Genomic DNA, 20127 nt, shown 5'->3' with positions numbered 1-20127 from the left:
ACACTAAGGGGATTTTTTTTTCCAAGTATGACGCTTGCTGTAGTTTCAAGTAGATAAGCTTTATCAAGAAAGTTTTCTTCTACTCCTAGTTTATTAGGAGTATACTTTTTTAATTTAGGAAAATGTTTAATCAAATGGGAGATAGAGATCTATTTAGTTTATTTCCTAAATCTATTAATATAATAACATATATCAATAAATACCCTAATATTTAACAATAAGATGATTTGGGAAATTTTCCCTTTTGTTTTTATGTTCCAAAAGTGTTACTTAGGGGATCCCTGTGTGGCTCAGTGGTTTGGCGCCTGCCTTTGGCCCAGGGCACGGTCCCGGAGTCCCGGGATCAAGTCCCGCATCGGGCTCCCAGCATGGAGCCTGCTTCTCCCTCCTTCTGTGTCTCTGCCTCTCTCTCTCTCTCTCTGTGTCTATCATAAATAATAAATAAATGAATCTTTAAAAAAGAAAACAAAAAGGTTACTTAAAAGTCTTTCTAGAACTCATAATCCTACTTGTATTTGGTGCCTTTTTAGGGGATAGATTCTCAATAATCTTTTCTATTTTTTTTCTGTTTTTTTTTTTTTTTTTCAGATTTCCTACCTCTTTTTGAGTAGATTTTAATAATTTATGTTTTCTTAGAGACTTGTCCATTTCACCTAGATTCTAAACTGTGTAGGCATAGAGTTGGTCAATCTTATTTGATTAAAATTTTTTCTTCTGTTTTCTTTTCTCATTCTTTTTTTTTTTTTTTAAATTATTTATTCCTGAGAGACACAGACAGAGATACAGAGACATAGGCAGAGGGAGAAGCAGGCTTCATGTGGGGAGCCTGATATGGGATTTGATCTCAGGACCTGGGGATCACGACCTGAGCCAAAGGCAGACAGTCTACCACTGAGTCACCCAGACATCCCTCTTTCCTTTTTCATTCTTACTATTACTTATGCTTTTCAGTCAGACTTTTTACTGATTTATTTTATAGATATTTTCAAAGAAAATGTTTTGTTTTATTGGTCTCTTTTCAGTTTCATTTATTTCTCCTTTAAGGCGGTTTATCTTGTCGTTCTTTTTCTATCTTCCTGTTTTGAATATTTACATCATTTATTTTGAACATTTCCCCCTAGTAAATGCATTTTAAGCTCTAAGTTTTCCTCAAAGTACTGCACTAGCTATGTTATATTGGTTTTACATGTTGTTTTCTCATCTATTACTCACTTGTAGAGTATCCCTAATCTTTATTTTTATTTCCTAGGAACCCAAGAGTTATTAGTATGAGTGTTAAAATTTCCAATTAGTTTTTTTATTGCTGTTGTTGCCATATTTTTGTTATTACTTTCCAATGATCAAAGAATGTCAGTGGTATAATTTTTTTAGACTTTATTTTTTAAGAGCATCTTTACCTTCACAGGAAAATTGAGAGGGAGGTAGAGAGATTTCCCATATATCTCTGCCTGCACACATGCACAGCCTTTCCCATTATTAGCATCCCCCACCAAAGTGTATGTTTGTTACAACTGATAAACCTACACAGATAAATCATAATTATCCAAAGGCCATAGTCTGCATTGGGGTTTACTGTTGGTGCTGTACATTCTATGGTTTTGAACACATGTATAATGACTTGCATCCATCTTTGTGGCACCATACAGAGAATTTTCACTGTCCTGAAAATCCTTCGTACTTCACCTATTCATCCCTCCCCCACCCCAACCGAGGCAATCACTGATCTTTTTACTGTTGCTATAGTTTTGCGTTTTCCAGAGTGTGCCACACAGCTGGAATCATGCAATATGTAGACTTTTCAGATTAGGCTTCTTCCAGTTAGTAATATGTGTTTAAGGTTCCTACATGTCTTTTCATGACTTGATAACTCATTTGTTTTTAGTGATGAATAATATTCCAGTCTAGATGTACCAGTTTACTTATCCATTCACTTACTGAAGGACATCTTGGTTGCCACCAGGTTTTGACAAGTATGAATATAGCTGCTATAAACATCTGTGTGCAAGTTTTTGTGTTGACATAACTTTTAACTCCTTTGGGTAAATACCAAGGAGTATTTGAATGAAATGGTGAGAATATATTTAGTTTTGAAAGAAACTGTCAAACTGTCTTCCAAAGTGGCTGTACCATTTTCAGTTCCCACCAGCAATGAATGAGAGTTCCTATTGCTCCACATCCGTGTCAGCATTTGGTGTTGTTAGCATCCTATATTCTAGCAATTCTACTAACGTATAGTGGCATCTCATTGTTGTTTAAATTTGCATTTCCCTGATGATGTATGGTGTGGAGCATCTTTTTATAGGCTTATTTCCCATCTGTATATTTTCTTTGGTGAGGTATCTATTAAGGTCTGTAGCACATTAAAATTGGGTTGTTTTCTTATTGTTGAGTTTTAAGAGTTCTTTGTACATTTTGGATAACGGTTCTTTTTTAAAAAATATTTTATTTATTTATTAATGAGAGATAGAGAGAGAGAGAGAGAGAGAGAGACATAGGCAGAGAGAGAAGCAGGCTCCCCGCAAGGAGCCCAATGCAGGACCTGATCCCAGACCTGGGGATCACACCCTGAGCCGAAGGCAGACACTCAACCGCCAAGCCACCCAGGTGTCCTTGATAATGGTTCTTTATCTTTTTTTTTTTTTTTTTGGTTCTTTATCTTTATCAGTCTTTTGCCAATATTGTCTCTTGGCTCTGTGGCTTATCTTCTTATTTTCTTGACAGAACAGAAGTTTTAATTTTAGTGAAGTCTCGCTTATCATTATTCCTTTCACGGATGGTGTCTGATTTTGTATCTCAAAAGTCATCACCATACCCAAAATTATCAGATAATTCTACTATGTCATCTTCTAGGAGTTTTACACTTTTGCATTTTACATTAGGTCTGTAATGCATTTTGAGTTAATTTTTATGAAGGGTATAAGGTCTGTGTCTAGATTCATTTTTTTGCACATGGCTATCCAATTGTTCCAGCACCATTTGTGGAAAAGACTGTCTTTTCTCCATTGCACTGCCTTTGCTCTTTTGTCAAAGATAGGGTGACTATAATTACGTGAGTCTGTTTCTGGGTTCTCTATTCTGTTCCACTGATTGATCTATTTGTATGGTCTTTTGCCAATACCACACTGCTTTGATTATTGTGGCTTTATAGTAGGTCTCGAAGTTGGGTAATCAGTCCTCCAACTTTGTTCTTGTCTTTCAATATTGTGTTGGCTATTCTGAGTCTTTTGTTTCTTCATATAGACTTTAGAGTCATTTTGTCAATATCCACAAAAGAACTAGCCAAGATTTTGATGAGGGTTGCATTGAATCTACAGATTGAGTTGGGAAGCACTGACATCTTGACAATATTGAATCTTCCTATCCACAAACATGGAATATCTCTCCATTTATTTAGTTATTTGATTTCATTCATCAGAGTTTTATAGTTTTCCTTATATAGAGCTTGTACATATTTTGTTAAATTTATACCTAAGTATTTCATTTTTTTGGATCTTAATGTAAATGATATTTTTAATTTGAAATTCCACTTGTTCATTCATAATATATAGCTAAATGATTCACTTTTATATATTAACCTTGTATCCTGCAACCTCACTATAGTTGCCTGTTAGTTCTAGTTTTTCAGTTCTTTTGGATTTTCATCTGTGAACAAAGACACTTTTATTTCTTCCTTTCCAATCTGTGTACCTTACATTTTCTTTTCTTGTCTTATTACATTAGATAGGACTTCCAGTACAATGTTGAAAAGGAGTGGTGTCTTTTCCTGATCTTAGTGAGAAAGCAGTGGTATAATTTTTAATGTTTTGGAATTTGTTGAGATTTTTCTTTGTGGATTAATATGAGGTAAATTTTTGTAAATGTAGTGGCTCGGGGAAATTAGGTATTTATGTGTACATTTTTTTATATGTGTACATTTATACATATACATATACATATACATGTACATATGTGTACATATGCCTATAGATCAAGCTTTTAATCAGATTATTCAGATATTTCATGTTCTTCCTCTTTTCATTTGATATAAATCATTATTTCCATAGAATCATAGCACTTAAAACTGTAAGGGACCTCAAAATAATTAGATCCAGATGGGCAGAGTATTGTTATCTCATGTTATAGTTGAGACATTGGAGGCATAGTAAGATTAAGTGATTTTCCCCAAGGATACACAGCTAATGAATAATGAAATAAGGATTAGAGCCCAGGCCTTTGGAGTGAGACTATAAACAGGATGCGTGTCAGGGCGGGTGTCCATTATCCTTCCTGTCTGAAGCCAAACCACATTAATAATATAGATCAATGCTATATTCACAAACTGTTGCTACTAATTAGAATGTTGACTGCATACCCAATACGATGCCTGTTTATGTCTATTAGAGAAGTGGAAGGTGAAATCTTCAAGTTGGAGATGCTACTTGAAGATGTTAAAGAGAAAATTAATAAGGGCAAATGTACGTCAGCCGTCTCTCTTCCCGTGAGTTCTCCAATCATCCCGGATGACTTGGCATCCACAACCTCTCCACCCTCAAATGAGGTAATACAGCAACCTACAGCCTACTTTTATGCCAGGAAAAATGTTTTTGATGCATTTATGGAATCCTAATTCATGAAATCATGAATTCTATTTTAATATTTCATGAAAATTTAACTTTCCAAAGTCCCATGAATCATACAATTTAAAATAGAAGCAGCTTTTACAAATTAGAAGCAATTTGAAGTGTTGGTGTTTGAAATATCTTACTAGTTTAAGATGTAACAATGCAGTTTAAACTGATGAACCACTGAAAAGCTATTTCTTCAGTGGTTCATCAGCAACATTTTTGGGATTGTGCCTGGGAGAAATAATTTTTATTAATAGTCTATTCCCTCTTCTACGTAAAAAATAACACACTCTATGGGAAGAACTATTTCCCATGGGCCCACTCTGCATTTTCCTACTCTCAAGTTAAATTCTTTTGGATTGTCCACATATGCAAGATTAGGAATTCAAATCAATCACTACTGTCTTTCTATGCTTTTTGTTTTTGTAGCCTTAAGTATCAGAACATTTCAGATGAAATTAAAATTCTGAGAAACTGAATAATCTGGATAATTACCTTAAGGTGACTCCTTTTTATTTTTCCAGACAGTATCTGAAGTCACAACCCGTGGCTGATACTCAAAATCTGAATAGATTTTTGTCACAGTTAAGAACAAGATGTTGATAATCATGTAAATACTAGCCCTGCCAAAATGGTGTGTTTGCCCCTTCAAAACACTTAACCCTTCCAGCAAAATTTCATTCATGGCTCAGCTTTAGAGTTAGGCCATTTATATAACTTTGACACACAGTCCCCCACCCTGGGCAGAATTCTTTGCTCAGACGTCTGTGTCCCCAGAGCACTGGGTCTCACTTGTCCTTGTGCCTTTGTACTTATCCTTGTATCCCAAATATTTGACTAAACACCTGGTCTAGCATGAATGCTCAGGATAGTAACCTCTGAGCCCTTGAGGATTTAACAGTTTCAATGCTTCCCAAGTTGTGAACTTGAATTAGCTTGTGGGTAGTATGAGGGAGCCTGGGGAGTGAGCCTAGCCTTCCGCCCAGCAGCTCTCTTGGGTCTGGGTTTGCTTTTCTTGACTGGGTCCCAGGTTTGCCAGCAGCTGTTGCACAATAATGAGAACTCTATAACTTTATGATAAGTGGCTCCGGAAAGAGAATCCACTGCTAGGATTATTCATTCATTCAAGTATTTATTGGTAAATGGTAGGCATTTTTCTAGGTATTGGTGTAAAACAAACAAAGCAGACAAATCACCTGCCCTCAAGATGCTTACATTTCTGTGAGGGACACATATGATGAACAAATAAAATTAATGTGTAATTACAGAATGTTAAAAAGCACAATGCACTGAACATAATACATTCCTGTGACTCTGGAGCTGAACTGGGTCTGAGTACTGGCTCTGTCACTCATCAGCTTTGTGACCTTGGGCAAGTTACGTAACGTCTCTCAGTTTCCTCCTGCATAAATTAAAGATAATACTTGCCTAAGCTTCCAACCCCTCTTCTGCAAAAAGTCCTTGCAAACTGTAAAGTTCTAAACCAACAGAATTATTCTTGTTTGATTTTCCTTATAATTTTGCCATTATCATTTTAGACTCACAGATTTTTGTTCCCAGCACTTCCAATAAATTTGTAATGAAATCATCTCAAGTGTGGTCCCCAGACCAAGAGCATTGCTATCACCTGGCAGCTTGTTAGAAATTGTTATGTTGTTATGGTGTCGAGTTAACATAGGTAGAGTGCTTGAAACGGGGCCTGGCTTATAGTAAGCACACTACCTGGGTGTTAGCTTTTGTGACTATTAAGTAATGGCATGTGACCAAAAGTCACTCACTGTGGGAGGGCCAAGTCACTTGGGAGACATGGTCAGGGCAGGTAAGATTTGAACTGAGTTGGGAGGGAGGGATAAGAAGGAGACAGGTAGGTGAAGAGTCAGGCACAGGAACTCCAGGCAGGATGTGATGGTGCCTCAGAGGTGGGGTGGGAATGCTGAACTGATTTGAGTCCCTCCCCGTGGAACTGCAATTCTAAAGGCAGCTCTGGGCAGCCCTGTGGATTCTGAAGGAACACCGGCTGCCCTTTGGGGCAGCAACAGACCCCTTCCTTCACATCTATGCTCCCAAGGGAGGGATGGACAAGTTCTGAGAGGAGAAAGGGAGAGTGGCACATGATGGCCCCACCACCTTCTACCCCAGGTTGTACCTTCCCATCACCCTAGGAATGCTGCAGTTAAATATCTGATGACTCTTAGCCAAGAATCCCACAAAGTGAGGCTCCCACGGAGCTCAAGAACTGATTCTAAATTTAAACTGCCTAAAAAAACAACCACCAAAACCCCCCCACCCAAACCCAACAAACAACAATAACACAGACTAATCTGATTAAATGGCCATGAGGTTGTCCTCTGATTCCAGGTCATGGCCAGCAGCCCAGTCCTGCTCAGTTCAGTTCATTCATTCTGTTGGCTCTCTGACCATAACCAGTGCTCCTTGAGCGTGGCTCTGAAACTGGCATCATTGCGATCACCTAGCTCTTATAGTACCTGACACCTTGCATGTTAGTGCTGGCGACAGCTGCTGGGAAGCTAATACTTCCCACTCTTGGTGCTCAGAGACACTCGCCTGAGGTATCTGCTCTAGATCAGGCCTTCTGCAACTGCAGTATGCCTTGGAATCGTGTGCAAATCTTACTGTACACAGGCTTTGATTCAGTGGGTCTGAGGTAAGCCTACGAGTCTGCATTTCTAACAAGCTCCCAGGTGATGCCAGTACTGCCGGTCTGGGGGAGCCACACCTTGAGATTATTTCATTATGAATGAGCTGCAAGTACTGGGATTAAAAACCCTTACATCTAAAATGATAGTGACAAAATTATAATAAGCAGTAAACAATACTAGTTCTGTTGGTTCAGAGCTTCACAGTTTGCAAAGACTTGGAGAGAGGAGTTGGAAGGTGAGGAGACTTGCCCAGGACAAATGTTAGGGGACATTAGATCCCAGTTTCAGGAGGAGGGCACCTGCCTACATTCTGCTCATGTAAACCTGCCTTATATGTGAAGGGCAGGGTTACCCCTGTAGCCCTCAAAGTGAGAAGTGATCAAAGGAAACACGGAGGGAAAGCCTTTATTTTTTAAATTATAAAAATAATTTATTCTTATTGCAAAAATAAGTCAGAAGATAGAGAAAAGTACAAAGAAGAACATGTCATGGAGAAAAAATTCTAGCTAATACATTAGAGTATATCTGTACAATCTTCTCTGCAGACATGTGTTTGCAAAAATGGGATCCTATTATGATTTTTTTTTCATTTGGTATTCTACTGTGGGCATCTTAACAATGTCATAGAATAAACCTACAGCTTCATTTTTAAGGACTGCATTGTATTTCATTATACCAATTCACTTAACCAATCCCTTGCTGGTGGACATTTAGTTTTTTTCTGGTTCTTTGATATTATAAACGTTGCTTTGGTAACATTGTTTTATATGCAGGCTTTCAGCCGTTCTTGATTCTTTCCGTACAATAAAAACCTAGCAGTGTGGTCAATGGTTCAAGAGGCACAGAGTGAAAATTCTGATAAACTGGCCCTGAGCAAGTTGGTGTCATGCCCCAGCTGCACATGGGAAAAGAGATGTGTTCCCCTGAGCCCACCCTTGGGGAATTTTTTTCTTTTTCTTTCCAACTTTGCTGGAATGATAAGTGAAATGATAAGTGAAATAAGTATCTCATTGTTTTGAGCTATATTTCTCTGACGATTTGTGACATTCCACTCATTTTCATGTTTCTTGGCCATTGTCATCTCTTCTATAACATCAACATTTTAACTAATATTTACAAAAAAACCGCAGCCACTTTTTTTAAAGGCAGACAAGTTGAAAAATGTTAAGAACAAATAACATTCAATAGAGATATTTATTGTACAAAGTGCTCTGGCAAGTGCACAGAGGAGCAGTAAAATTGTGGTTAAGAACACAAGCATACGGGTAAAGGTCCAATCCCAGTTCTGCCACTTACTGTGACCTTGTCACGTTGCCGAAATTCTGAGCCTCAGTTGATTAAAATGGGCATTCAAATGGGTACAACATGCCAGGATGGCGAGGAGGAACAGACGAGGCTGTATGAGAAGCACGTGGCACAATGAGCAATCAACAAATGATCAATTTTATCAATCAGGAAATACTGAAACCCTCCAAAGCTGTAAAGGGCATGAACTAGAATATGGAATATGAACTAGGAAACATAGCCAATAAATAAGCACATGGGGAAATGTTTATCTTCTTTAATAACAGAGGAAATGCTAATTACCCACAAGATGCCACCTCCCCCCTTTTTAAATTAACAAAAACATTTTCAAGGATGATTCCTGATGCGGAGGAAGGTGTGGTCAAGTTGCACTGCCCACATTGTTGGCGGCTGTGTAATTCTTCCAACGTTTGCGGAAGGCAGTTTGGCAATATGTATCATCACGCAAACATGTTCACAACCTTTGACCTAGACATTTCCTAAGGAAGTAATTCAAAATGTGGAAGAAGCTATCTGTACAACGATGCTTATGCCGGCAGTGTTTATAATGGTGAGAAAAGCACCTTTTCTGTTTACAGAAAGGATTAAAAAAAAAAAAAAACAGAAAAAGAAAATACACGCTGGGTGGTGTCAGGCCCTTCAGTGAGGTAGTGTAATTTTTCTGTGTTAAAAAGGGACATATAAACAATAATTTAAGGCTCTAAGTAGTCCCTACACCCTGTTTTAATTCATAGTTGAATGCATTTCTTTGGAGAAGCTTGTAGAGCTCTACGAAGAGCAGTCAGATTGATGGATTTAAAATTATCTGCCTAAATCTGTTCATTTAGCTCCAGTGGAGCTTCAGGTAATTTGACACTAAGGAAAGAAATAAAGGGGAAACATATTCTCTTATCTGTAAACTAAATTTTTAAATATCGGGAGGAGAGAAGCGGGGCCAGGGCCGCAGCCTCTGCAGCGGCTGGCCGTCCTCCCCCTACTCCTGCCAGGCGGGTCCCCCTGAGCCAGCCCCCGCCAACCAGGTGGCCCCCTCCAGTGGCCGCCCCCCCCCCCCCCCCGTGGCCGCTCCCCTCCCGCCAGGCCGCCACCCCCTGCCAGTGGCCGCCTCCAAGCCGGCCCCCCCAGATAAGCCCCCCCCAGCCAGGCCGCCCCCTCCCAGCCAGGCCGTCACCCCCCCCCCGTGGCCGCCCCCACAGTGGCCGCCCCCCGCCAGGCCCGAGCACACAGCCAGGAGGTTGGAGCAAGGAGTCGGCAGGCCCAGGGTGCGGGCGGCAGGCCCGAGGACCCTCCTGGCCCCGTCCCCGTCCCGGGCCCCATCCCCGTCCACGGCCCCGTCCCGGGCCCCGTCCACGGCCCCGTCCCAGTCCCAGTCCCCGTCCCCGTCCACGGCCCCGTCCCGGGCCCCGGCCCCGTCCCAGTCCCCGTCCACGGCCCCATGGAGTGTGCTTTGCGGTGCAGGAGCAGCCGGAGCGCAGCGCGGGGAGGCAGGACCGGGCGGAGCCGAGCAGCCCCGGCCGTGCGGGTGGCCGCCGGGCCCTGGAACGGTGAGCGCCCCTCGCCGCCCACCCGCGGTGGGGGGGGGGGGGGACTCCGCGGGGTCGGGGCGGGGGGCCAACAGGTGCGGGAAGTCGCCGCCTCCCCGATTCCCGAATCCTGCCGCTGTGCCTCGAGGGCTGCGAGCGGCGGCGCCCCGGGGAGATGCGCAAGCGGCGGCCTCACCCCCGTGCGGCCTCCCTGGGCTGCGGCCTCGGCAGGAGCACTTCTAGCCATTCAGTTATTTTAAAGATTGTATTTACTTATCCATGAGAGACGCAGAGACGCAGAGACCCAGGCAGAGTCGGAAGCAGGGCCCCCCCGCGGGGAGCCCCAGGCGAGGCTCGATCCCGAGACCCCGGGGTCACGCCCTGGGCCGAAGGCGGACGCCCCACCGCCGAGTGCGCCCCCCCCCCCCCCCGAATACTTCTTTTAAATCTGCTCAAGTGATTCTCCCAGGTTCCTCGGTGGAGCCCAGGCCACAGCGCGTCCGGGCCGGGCTGCAGCCGCACCTGGACAGCAGCGTGCCCCGCCCCCTCCTCGCGTCCCCCGAGCAGCTGCCCTGCCCCTCCGTCCGCCCACTGGAATAAACCCAACCCCACATCTCGGGGGATTTTCCAGAGGCGAAGAAGCTATAAATCGTGCAAAAACCTACAGATGTGAAATCCTACGGAGAAACCGTAATGTTCTCGGAAACTTTGGTTTTGTTTTTAAGATTTATTTATTTATTCTTGAGAGACACGGCGAGAGAGAGAGGGAGACAGAGACACAGGCAGAGGGAGAAGCAGGCCCCGAGCAGGGACCCCGGGACCCCGGGGTCACGCCCTGGGCGGAAGGCGGCGCTCAACAGCTGAGCCACCCAGGGCTCCCGGAAACTTTCTTGGGATCCGCTGCCAGCCCATGTGGATTCGGAATCATTTGGAGCTTCTGTTGCGCCCTCAGGAGGCGCTGTGGACGGGACCAAAGCTTGGCTCACTTCCCTTGGAGAGGTCAGGGGTCAGGAGGCAGGGCCGCTCCGCCACAATCGTCCCGCACAGAATGGGCTCTAGTAGGCGCAGGTGACGAGGTCTGAGGTTGGAGCGCGATCCACCGCGGGAATGGGCGCTTGTCCTAAGTGTTGGTATTGCTGAGTTTCCTCCCCCTAAAAAAGGAAACAGCTCCGTGTTTGTGCTAAAAATGACCGTGCGGCGTCGGCTGTGGACCGTGGCTTGGAACTGACCTGCCAACCACAGGCTTTGATTCTCCTTTAAATATAAGAGGCAATGATGATGCCGACTCCCTGAGCCGCCCCAGGCCCACTGTTACTATCAATTGAATTAAACCCAGGTTTGGGAATTTTTTTTAGATTGTATTCAGTATAATAAAAACAGTTTTACATTTAAAACACATTCTGATTAAGCATTCAAGGTATTAAATGCTTCTTTTCCAAATTCCTAGTCTAGACCTCACAGGTACTCTGTAGTACCAAGGCAGGAATCGATATTCCAGACTAAAATTTCTCTTTAATGATGGACAAGAGGGCAGGAAAAGCACAACCAAGTGTGAAATCAGATCTAACAATGAATGTACTGATGGGGTGTGAAGTAGAGATACACATGCTTTATAAATTAAAATCTTGGTAAACTACATAACACCTGAGGGACTAATTGAACAAAGGACTCTATATACTCTTTCCTCTTCTAGAAGATTAGATATCTCTGTTAGGACATGTGCTTTATGACATTTGCTGACATTTGGAGGGTATTTATATGCACATAAAGGATATATATGCTGCATATAAAATGCTTATCCCTTTGTGCTGTGCCTGATGCAGGATTCTGGATTTAAGAACACCCTTTAGTTACTTTATCTTCTTGGAAAACTGTCTCCTCAAGTAGAATGGCTCTTGGTTTTTGCATTTGGCAAGAAGATTTTAGTGTTCAAAGAAGTTTTAAAGAGGCAGAAAAAGAAAGTCATGTGTGGGCCTGAACTCACTTGAAAGAAATCCAGGTTTTCCACTTTGGAGAGCAGATGTTCAAATGCCCCAAAGGCGGAGGGTGGAGACAGAAAATGAGGTGTGAGAAAATATGTGAGTCAGGAAGAAAGCATGTTTTTCCGAAGGGAAGGGCCCAGCTTCTCAGCCCCCAGCCCCACCAACTCCAGCCACAGTGCTTCTCTCCACGGGCAGCAGGCCTAGGGACAGTTGGGTGTGCTGCATTTGCCAGGGAATGCCTAGGGCTTGTCCCCCATCCCCCAGGGAATGCATCTCATTCCGCCCACCAGCGATGTCCAGGATATCATGGGCAAAGTGCCTTCCACACTAAGAACGAGCAACTTTCCTGGAGGCTATTACTGTATCTCAGGGGCTCAGCAAGGGCTTTATTAGGAATTGTGATTAATCAGAATTTCTCTGAAGGAGTTAGAATTTCTGTGAAGAAGGAGGCTGAAGCTACAGACAGGTCACAGAAAGTGTCCTGGTAAATGACAACTGTAAGGTATCTTTCTTGATGCCCCCTGGCGGCCTTGTACAGCTAAAACTAACCCTGTCTGCTCCCATAGCTTTTAGCCCCATACACACTGGACAAAATCCATCTTGCTGGATTCACTGGGTGCATTCAGCTTGCACTTTATGGAGCCAAAGCCACAAAGGCTCCTATGTGACCTAGTACTGATAAAGAATTGATTTTAAGGGGCGCCGGGGGGCTCAGTGGTTGAGCCTTTGGCTCAGAGCATGATCCCAGGCTCATGGGGATCGAGTCCCACATTGGGCTCCCCGCAGGGAGCCTGCTTCTCCCTCTGCCTGTGTCTCTGCCTCTCTCTCTCTGTCTCTCATGAATAAAGAAATAAAATCTTTATTAAAAAAAGAATTGATTTGGAGACATGAATAAAAGAAAACTCCAAATTTTATAATTCCATACAAATACAATGATATAATTCCATACAAATTTGTACAGAATTTTATAATTCTTTTTTTTTTTTTTTTTTAGAATTTTATAATTCTGTACAAATTTCTGTATTGCATCTATATTTCTATATTGCATGATGATTAGATGCTATCCTCTGGGGAACAAAGCAGATTTACTTTTAACATTTAGCATACACATTCTTACCAGGCCACCTGGTGCTGGGGCGAAGTTTCTTATAGAAAGACAGGCAGAAGGGATCTCTGTTATGAGGACAACATGCCACTCCCATTATCGCCCCAGGCTCTGATACAAGAAATTGAACATTTCAGTTTTATTTTTTTTTAATTTTTATTTATTTATGATAGTCACAGAGAGAGAGAGAGAGGCAGAGACACAGGCAGAGGGAGAAGCAGGCTCCATGCACCGGGAGCCCGACGTGGGATTTGATCCCAGGTCTCCAGGATCGCGCCCTGGGCCAAAGGCAGGCGCCAAACTGCTGCACCACCCAGGGATCCCGAACATTTCAGTTTTACCAGTACTCTCATGATCTCTGTGAGAAGTGTACAAAAAGTTTATGGGATCTTATGCACCTCTTATAGGAAGGAAAACATGGAGAAGAAAGGGCACAGAAGGACCAACAGCAGAAAGTGTCCCACTGCCATTCAAGAAGAGGCGCTGCGTGCAGATTCTGTTGTCAGTAAGTTGAGGGGCCCCAGGGCTGTGGGTGTTCCAGCCTCAAGGCCCCTCTCCACGGTCCGCTCACTGCAGACAGACCACCTGCCACACCAAACAGCTTTACCTAGACTAGGGTGTTGCATATTGTATTTTTGGAGGCAATATGTAAAAAATTAATAACTGAATAGATTCAAATAGATCAAATGTGGTCAGACAGGGTGAAAATGCCCATGTCTGTTTCTGTGGGAATCAGAGGACTCCATGCACTGGGTCATGAGGTGGCCTCAGCTCTGTGTGTCACCCTTCCAGCGTGACCCATAATCTGCACCTGGTGAGCTTACTGGCTGTGGGAGAATTGCTGCTGTCTTGTCCACACACATTTCACAGAAGCAAAGAAAATGAGAGCTGGGAGGAGGCCAGGAGAGCACCAGGGCAGGGCATGGGATTCAGTGATTTTTTTTTTTTTTTTTTTTTTTTTTTTTTTTGGTCATAGCCGCCTTCCTCCAAAGGTAGTTGAAGTAGAAAAACATCCCCTGGCAGAAACACACTGGTTGAGGAAGAGGTGAGGCCGAGGCCTGCCTGTCCAGGCGACTCCCGAGCCTGAGAGTCACCCCTGAGCCTAGTCCACCCTGTTTGTACCCGAGAAACTGGGGCCAGAGTGCTAACAAGGCTTGTGGACGTTGATACAGACTGGTAGCCCAGAGTCTTTCCTTCAACTCGGTGTTCTTTCTGTTCCGTCCCATGTAGTCCTACTTCTTCTCTGTAGATAATTCATTTGCTAACAGTAACAGTAATGTTTCATCGATTGAACACCTACTATACCAGATATGCTGTAACAGTACAGGGTTTCAAAGTGTGGTCGGAAGGCCCTGGGGTCCCTGAGACCCTTTCAGGAGGGCGGTGAAGTCCTCTCTCTCCCAGCTACGTATCCATGCAAGGCCAATACTGCAACAGATTGAATGGAATCCAGCTGCCTTCTATTAAGCCAGATCCTCAAGATGCTTGCCAAAACATAAAACACTGCCACTCGTCTCATACTTTTCCTTTAAATTAAAGCCCATGGGATCCCTGGGTGGCACAGCAGTTTGGCGCCTGCCTTTGGCCCAGGGCGCGATCCTGGAGACCCGGGATCGAATCCCACGTCGGGCTCCCGGTGCATGGAGCCTGCTTCTCCCTCTGCCTGTGTCTCTGCCTCTCTCTCTCTCTCTCTCTCTCTCTCTCTGTGACTATCATAAATTAAAAAAAAAAAATAAAATAAAATAAATTAAAGCCCATTACTTTGGGGCACCTGGTTGGCTCAGTTATTGAGCGCTGGACTCTTGGTTTCAGCTCAGGTTGTGATCTTGGGATGGTGGGATCCAGCCTTGCATCGAGTCCCATGCTCAACATGGGGTCTACTTGTCTCTCTCCCTCCCCCTCTGCTCCTCCCCTTTCTCTATCTAAAATAAATAAATGAATAAAATGTTTCTGAAAAATTAAAAATAAAAACCTGGTATTTTGTCAGCATGAAATGAATTACTATTGGTTCTAAATGTCAAAATAAATAAAATATTTTTAAATCCCTCAGTTTAGAATTCTATTTAAAAAAAAAAAAAGCCCTTAGGACTGTCCATTCAGTCTTGGAAAGATTTGAATGATCCTGCAGAAGCAAAAATGACTTGAAATTTATAATACCAGTCCATATTCAACTGACTGAATGTACTATAATAGCTCTTCTCCAATGCAGGGTGAGATTTTTCACCACAGGCATAAAAAAATGGCACAAATTATGATATATGGTAGATAAAAACTATAAGGAAAAGCTCTTTAGGGTCCTCAATTAGGGTCCTCAATTTTAAGAATATAAAAAGGGTTCTGACATAAAGAATTTGAGAACTGCTGATATAGTATATAACATATCTACCCTACACTCCTGTAAGCAGGAATTATCTTTATTTTACAGATAAGGAAATGGAGACTCAGAGAAATTTAGTGACTTGCCAAAGAGCTGATGTATTTCTACTGCTGTATAGTGAAGTATCCCAAAAGTTAATGGTTCACAACCACAGATGTTTTCTATCTCGTTATTTTTTTCTTTTTTTTTTTTTTTTTAGATTTTATGTATTTATTTGAGAGAGAGAGAGAACAAGCAGTGGAGAGGGAGAAGCAGGTTCCCCGCTGAGCAGCAAGCCCAATATGGGGCTAGATCCATATGATCAAGATTTGTGTCGAAGTCAGAAGTTTAACTGACTGAGCCACCCAGGCATCCCTCTATCTTGTAATTTCTATGGGTCAGGAATTTGGGAGCAGCTTAGCTCGGTGATGCAGGCTCAAGTTCTCTCATGAGGCTGTAGTCAGATGTTGGTCAGTACTGCCATCATCTGAAGACTTGCCTGGGACTGGAGAATCTGCTTCTAAGAAGGTTCACTCACAAGGCCATTGGGAGGAGGTCTTAGTTCCTCTACATGTGGGCCTCTCCAGTAAGCTGCTTGAGTGTCATTATGACATGGCAGCCACGTGATCCAAGACCAAGTCCAAAATGGAAGCTTCAGAGTCTTTTATGACCTAGTTTTGGAATTTATTTATTTTTTATTTATTTTATTTTTTTTTAGTTTTGGAATTTATACGTCATCCCTACCACTTTGTGATTAAATTCAGTCACTAAATCCAGCCCACACTCAAGGAGAGAAGAATTAGGCTCTACATTCTGAAGAACATATCAAAAAATTTTTGGACATATTTTTAACCATCACCACTAACTAGTGGCAGAACCAGACTTTAAACTCGGGTCTATCTGAACCTCATTCTCTTTCTACTATGCAACCTTCCCAGGGTAGGCCCATGATCCTCTATTGTAATTTCCTTCAGTTATAGATTGAGAAGAGATTCAATAATTTTATTTATTTATTTATTTGAGAGAGAGAGAGACAGCAAGCTCACATGAGTGGGGGGAGGGGACAAAGGGGGAGGGAGACAATCTCCAGCAGACTCCACACTGAGATGGAGCCCGACCTCAAGATCAAAACCTGAGCCAAAACCAAGAGTCAGATGCTCCATCAACTGAACCACCCAGGAGCCCCTCAATGACTACTGACTGAGATATGGAAGAGAAAAAACATCCCCAGAGCTCATTCCATTGTGACTTACTCTTAGAAAGATAATGTTACAAATGAGCATAATACTGGGTGCACAAGGCAGGTAGCACTGGCAGTCTGTCCTCTGGCCTCATCACTCCTGGAGCTGAGATGCTGCTTGGACCCCAAGCCTGTTGTGCTTGCTTGTCTGGCCCAGGCTCTCACACTCCAGCCTTATCTGGAAGGCTCCATTGCCCACAGCCTGCCAGATTCTAGACCTGCACTAGTCATACACACTCTCTACAACCAGCCCCTCTTTGGTGCAGATAAGGGCAAAGCTATAATTCAGTTTCCTGTATCAGCTCATGGATTTGATGTAGAGTAAAACATCTAGGTGAAAAAACACAAGCTCTTGGCCACAATAAGATCTAAGAAAAGAACATGCGTGTATCAGGGCAAATCAGGAAAAATACCAATCTTGCATATGTTGTTAATTCAGTGGACCGAATTCTCACAGACCTCTCTCATCGATTCAACAGACCTCTAAGCCCCTACCTGTGCGAGGAAAAGCTTGAGGCTAAGATCTACTACTTACCAAAACATCTCTCAGTTGTCATAATGGGATTCCAAATGTCATCCCTAGGCTGGCAGCTCCCCTTGGGAACACAGCTGGGGAAATTGAACACTTTGGCGCCTACGGCATACCTTGCACGGTTAGAACTGTACTCTCCACACCGCATTTTAGGACTCTAATGAAGAAACTCTTCCTCTGTGTAACTTGGGCTTTTTCAGGTTCTGATACCAGCCCCAGCTGCCATTCTGCTTCCAGGACTGGATTGCAGAGTAATAAATGTGAAAACTATGGCACTGAGAATCACAATTCCAGAAGAGTCTGTAGCAAAGAGCCACTCAAAGGTGAGTGCGGCTCAGAGGACTTGCAAAGAGCTCGTGAGTGGGGACAGCTGTTGTTTGCAGGTAACGAGTTGTATTTTTCATCTTTTCTTTTTAGAATTTCATTATAGGTACAACAGCCCAGGACAGAATTACTTAAATCCTAACGAAAGAAGTGCCTTTGTCAAGCTCTGCTTTTTAAATGACAATAAAAATTCTTCACCTTGTAAGTATATCTGCTGCATGATCTCATCTTTGTAAACAGGCTGGTCTCCTGGGCGTGCGGGACCCATATCACACAGCCTACTGCTTCCCTTTGGGGAGCCCTTGCCCTCTCCAGTCTGCTGCTTGGCTCTCCAGTACTCATCTGATGCTTTTACATCCTGGATGGCAAGAGACTGGGCCAGGGCTGGGAGATAGGAGATCCTAGCAATAAAGTTATCAAGTGCTAACTCAGTGTAAGTGGGTAACAAATTGTAAATATTTGCTAAACAAATGACCAACTGAATAATTACCACTAGTATTGCTATTATTCAGGTGAAAGCTTTAAACATATCTCTACTAAAAGTCGTCATGTAAAGAAACAGACTATTTTTATACTCCTTAAACATCATATTGCTAATTTCAATATAAAATTTTGCTGTCTTTGGAAAAAATTAAAATCCCACAAACATTTATTTATAAAGATGAATAAGACATGGCTCCTCCCTCCCAAGGAGTTCATAATCTATTGAAAGGAATTCATACCCAAATAAGGAAAATTCATGGCAAAATGTGATGTTACAATGAGCAAAGGGTGTGCTAAGAGAACAAAAGGGAGAGAAGGAAATACTCCTTGTTTTGCTTCTGAACAACAGCCATAGCTGCTCTTTGACATCCTCTGCTTGAGGGAAAAATTCATACCACCAGAGCACTTTTTCTCCCTATCTGGGACAGGGCATCCAGGGGAATGTTTCTTATCTTTCCCAACTGCCAATTTCCAAGATGAAAGAATGCCATCTACCTCATTGAACTCAGCTGTGCGTCCCTTACACCCCCCAGCTGCCAAATCCTTCAAATGGATGTATGCTTTCAAGATGACAGCCATTAAAACTCTGCAGAAGCAACAGGGCAGATTTCTTTACTGTCTCCTTGGCCTTTGGGTCTATAGCCCATGAGACTTGTTATTCCAATATATGAAGGAATGAGGGGTCAACTGAGTCATCTGAAGTGTGACTTTGAACTGCATTAGTAAATGTATGTGGCCAAGAGGGTAGAAGTCATAGAGAGGCATTGTTCAATGTTGATAAGAATCTTCCAGAAATTGGAATGGAGTGGGTTGCTGTGGGAGGTCATGAGTCCTATCTGTAGAGATGTCTCTACAGATCCCATCCGGAGACAATATACTCCATCAGGATATTGCAAATCTATAGACCAGACTAGAACTGGACCAGATGACCCTATGGTCCTTCCCAACTCTGAGTTATGATGTTTCAAATAAAATCCAAAATTATATTTGGAGAGCAAAGAATTAAGACTGAACTCATTAGTATCTCTGCTCATCATGACTTAAGTTTGGGTGGTCAGCATGACTAATTTGAGCTTTCTGGCTTCTGCTCTGCCTTCCATGTCTGAGAGACAATGTCTCCTAGTTCCTTGTCAAATAGAACCCTCCTCAGGGGGTGTGAAGCCTAGCTATGAGAGACGGACGAATAAGACAGGAGACCTGGAAGGAGAACCAGAAACAGAGAAAGCAGATTTTAGGCCATTGATTCTTCTCTCTTCCTTTCCCTGACTTTCTTCTTATCTTCCATGGTGCCTTTCCTATATTTATCTTCTTTTCAGTTTAGTCTCAATTTTCTGGAATTGTCTTAGTAACATAATTTAGTTTCTGACTCCTAGAAGCCTTGCTCTTGTGTTTGGAGAGGACTTCAGGAATCCATTTGGTCCATGCTATGGAAGGGATTATCCCTTCACTTGTCAGATGAAGTAGTTGAGTCCACAGAGGTTGGACAGATGCTCAAGAATCACACAGCTAGCACCCCAGAAACCTAAATCTAGACTCTTGGTCTCTTGGGTACTGAGAAAACTCTTTTTAAAAGTTGGATTTCTTAAAATAAATAAATAAGTTGAATTTCTTTTCGTGAATTCAGAATACTTGAAAGTTCTTTGTTTTCTATGTTCCCTAATCTTATTCATTAAAATTGCATGAAATATTTCATTCATACAGAAAAGTTCGGGAAATGATACCCATATATCCACCATTTGGGGATAATTTTTGATGCTCTGAATTTAATCATAGCTAACATTTTTCAGCTTGTTCAAAACCAGAATGGATCTGTTCCCAGACATCGAATCCAAAATCCTCTCATGATGAACATGAGACCATACCAGGAAAGTAAGTATTATTTTATTATTAATGATAATAAAAATGACTACCCATTAACTGGTTACATACAATATGCTTAGTGCATTAAATTATTGGCCCAAGATCACCTAGATCATAAGTAGTAGAGCCAAAATTCAAACCCCAAAGTATGACTAA

General features: G+C 42.6%; 1 protein-coding gene and 1 long non-coding RNA gene across 13 annotated transcripts in view; one reads left to right on the top strand and one right to left on the bottom strand.

Annotated features, from left to right (window-relative positions):
• Positions 1-20127, top strand: part of AKNAD1 (AKNA domain containing 1) — a 62198-nt gene that overhangs the window by 38787 nt on the left and 3284 nt on the right. For 8 of the 12 annotated variants that reach the window (XM_077905696.1, XM_077905695.1, XM_077905697.1 and 5 more), the window contains exons 7-12: positions 4381-4537; positions 10025-10110; positions 13584-13681; positions 17505-17627; positions 17722-17829; positions 19899-19980. In XM_077905696.1, the coding sequence (XP_077761822.1) occupies positions 4381-4537; positions 10025-10110; positions 13584-13681; positions 17505-17627; positions 17722-17829; positions 19899-19980 (654 nt within the window). Of the gene's footprint in view, positions 1-4380; positions 4538-10024; positions 10111-13583; positions 13682-17504; positions 17628-17721; positions 17834-19898; positions 19981-20127 lie in introns of those variants that run through there. The other 4 variants (XR_013384652.1, XM_077905700.1, XM_077905704.1 and 1 more) reach the window with 4 other exon arrangements.
• LOC144318605 (uncharacterized) lies at positions 10797-19891 on the bottom strand. The gene is made up of 2 exons (XR_013384664.1): positions 16032-19891; positions 10797-11240 (listed from the first exon to the last, which is right to left on the bottom strand). It is a non-coding gene; the product is annotated as an uncharacterized LOC144318605 (long non-coding RNA).

This window comes from Canis aureus, chromosome 8 (assembly GCF_053574225.1).
Source record: "Canis aureus isolate CA01 chromosome 8, VMU_Caureus_v.1.0, whole genome shotgun sequence".
In the NCBI taxonomy this organism is placed as follows: domain Eukaryota; kingdom Metazoa; phylum Chordata; class Mammalia; order Carnivora; family Canidae; genus Canis; species Canis aureus.
This window is presented reverse-complemented; position numbering and strand designations above follow the sequence as displayed.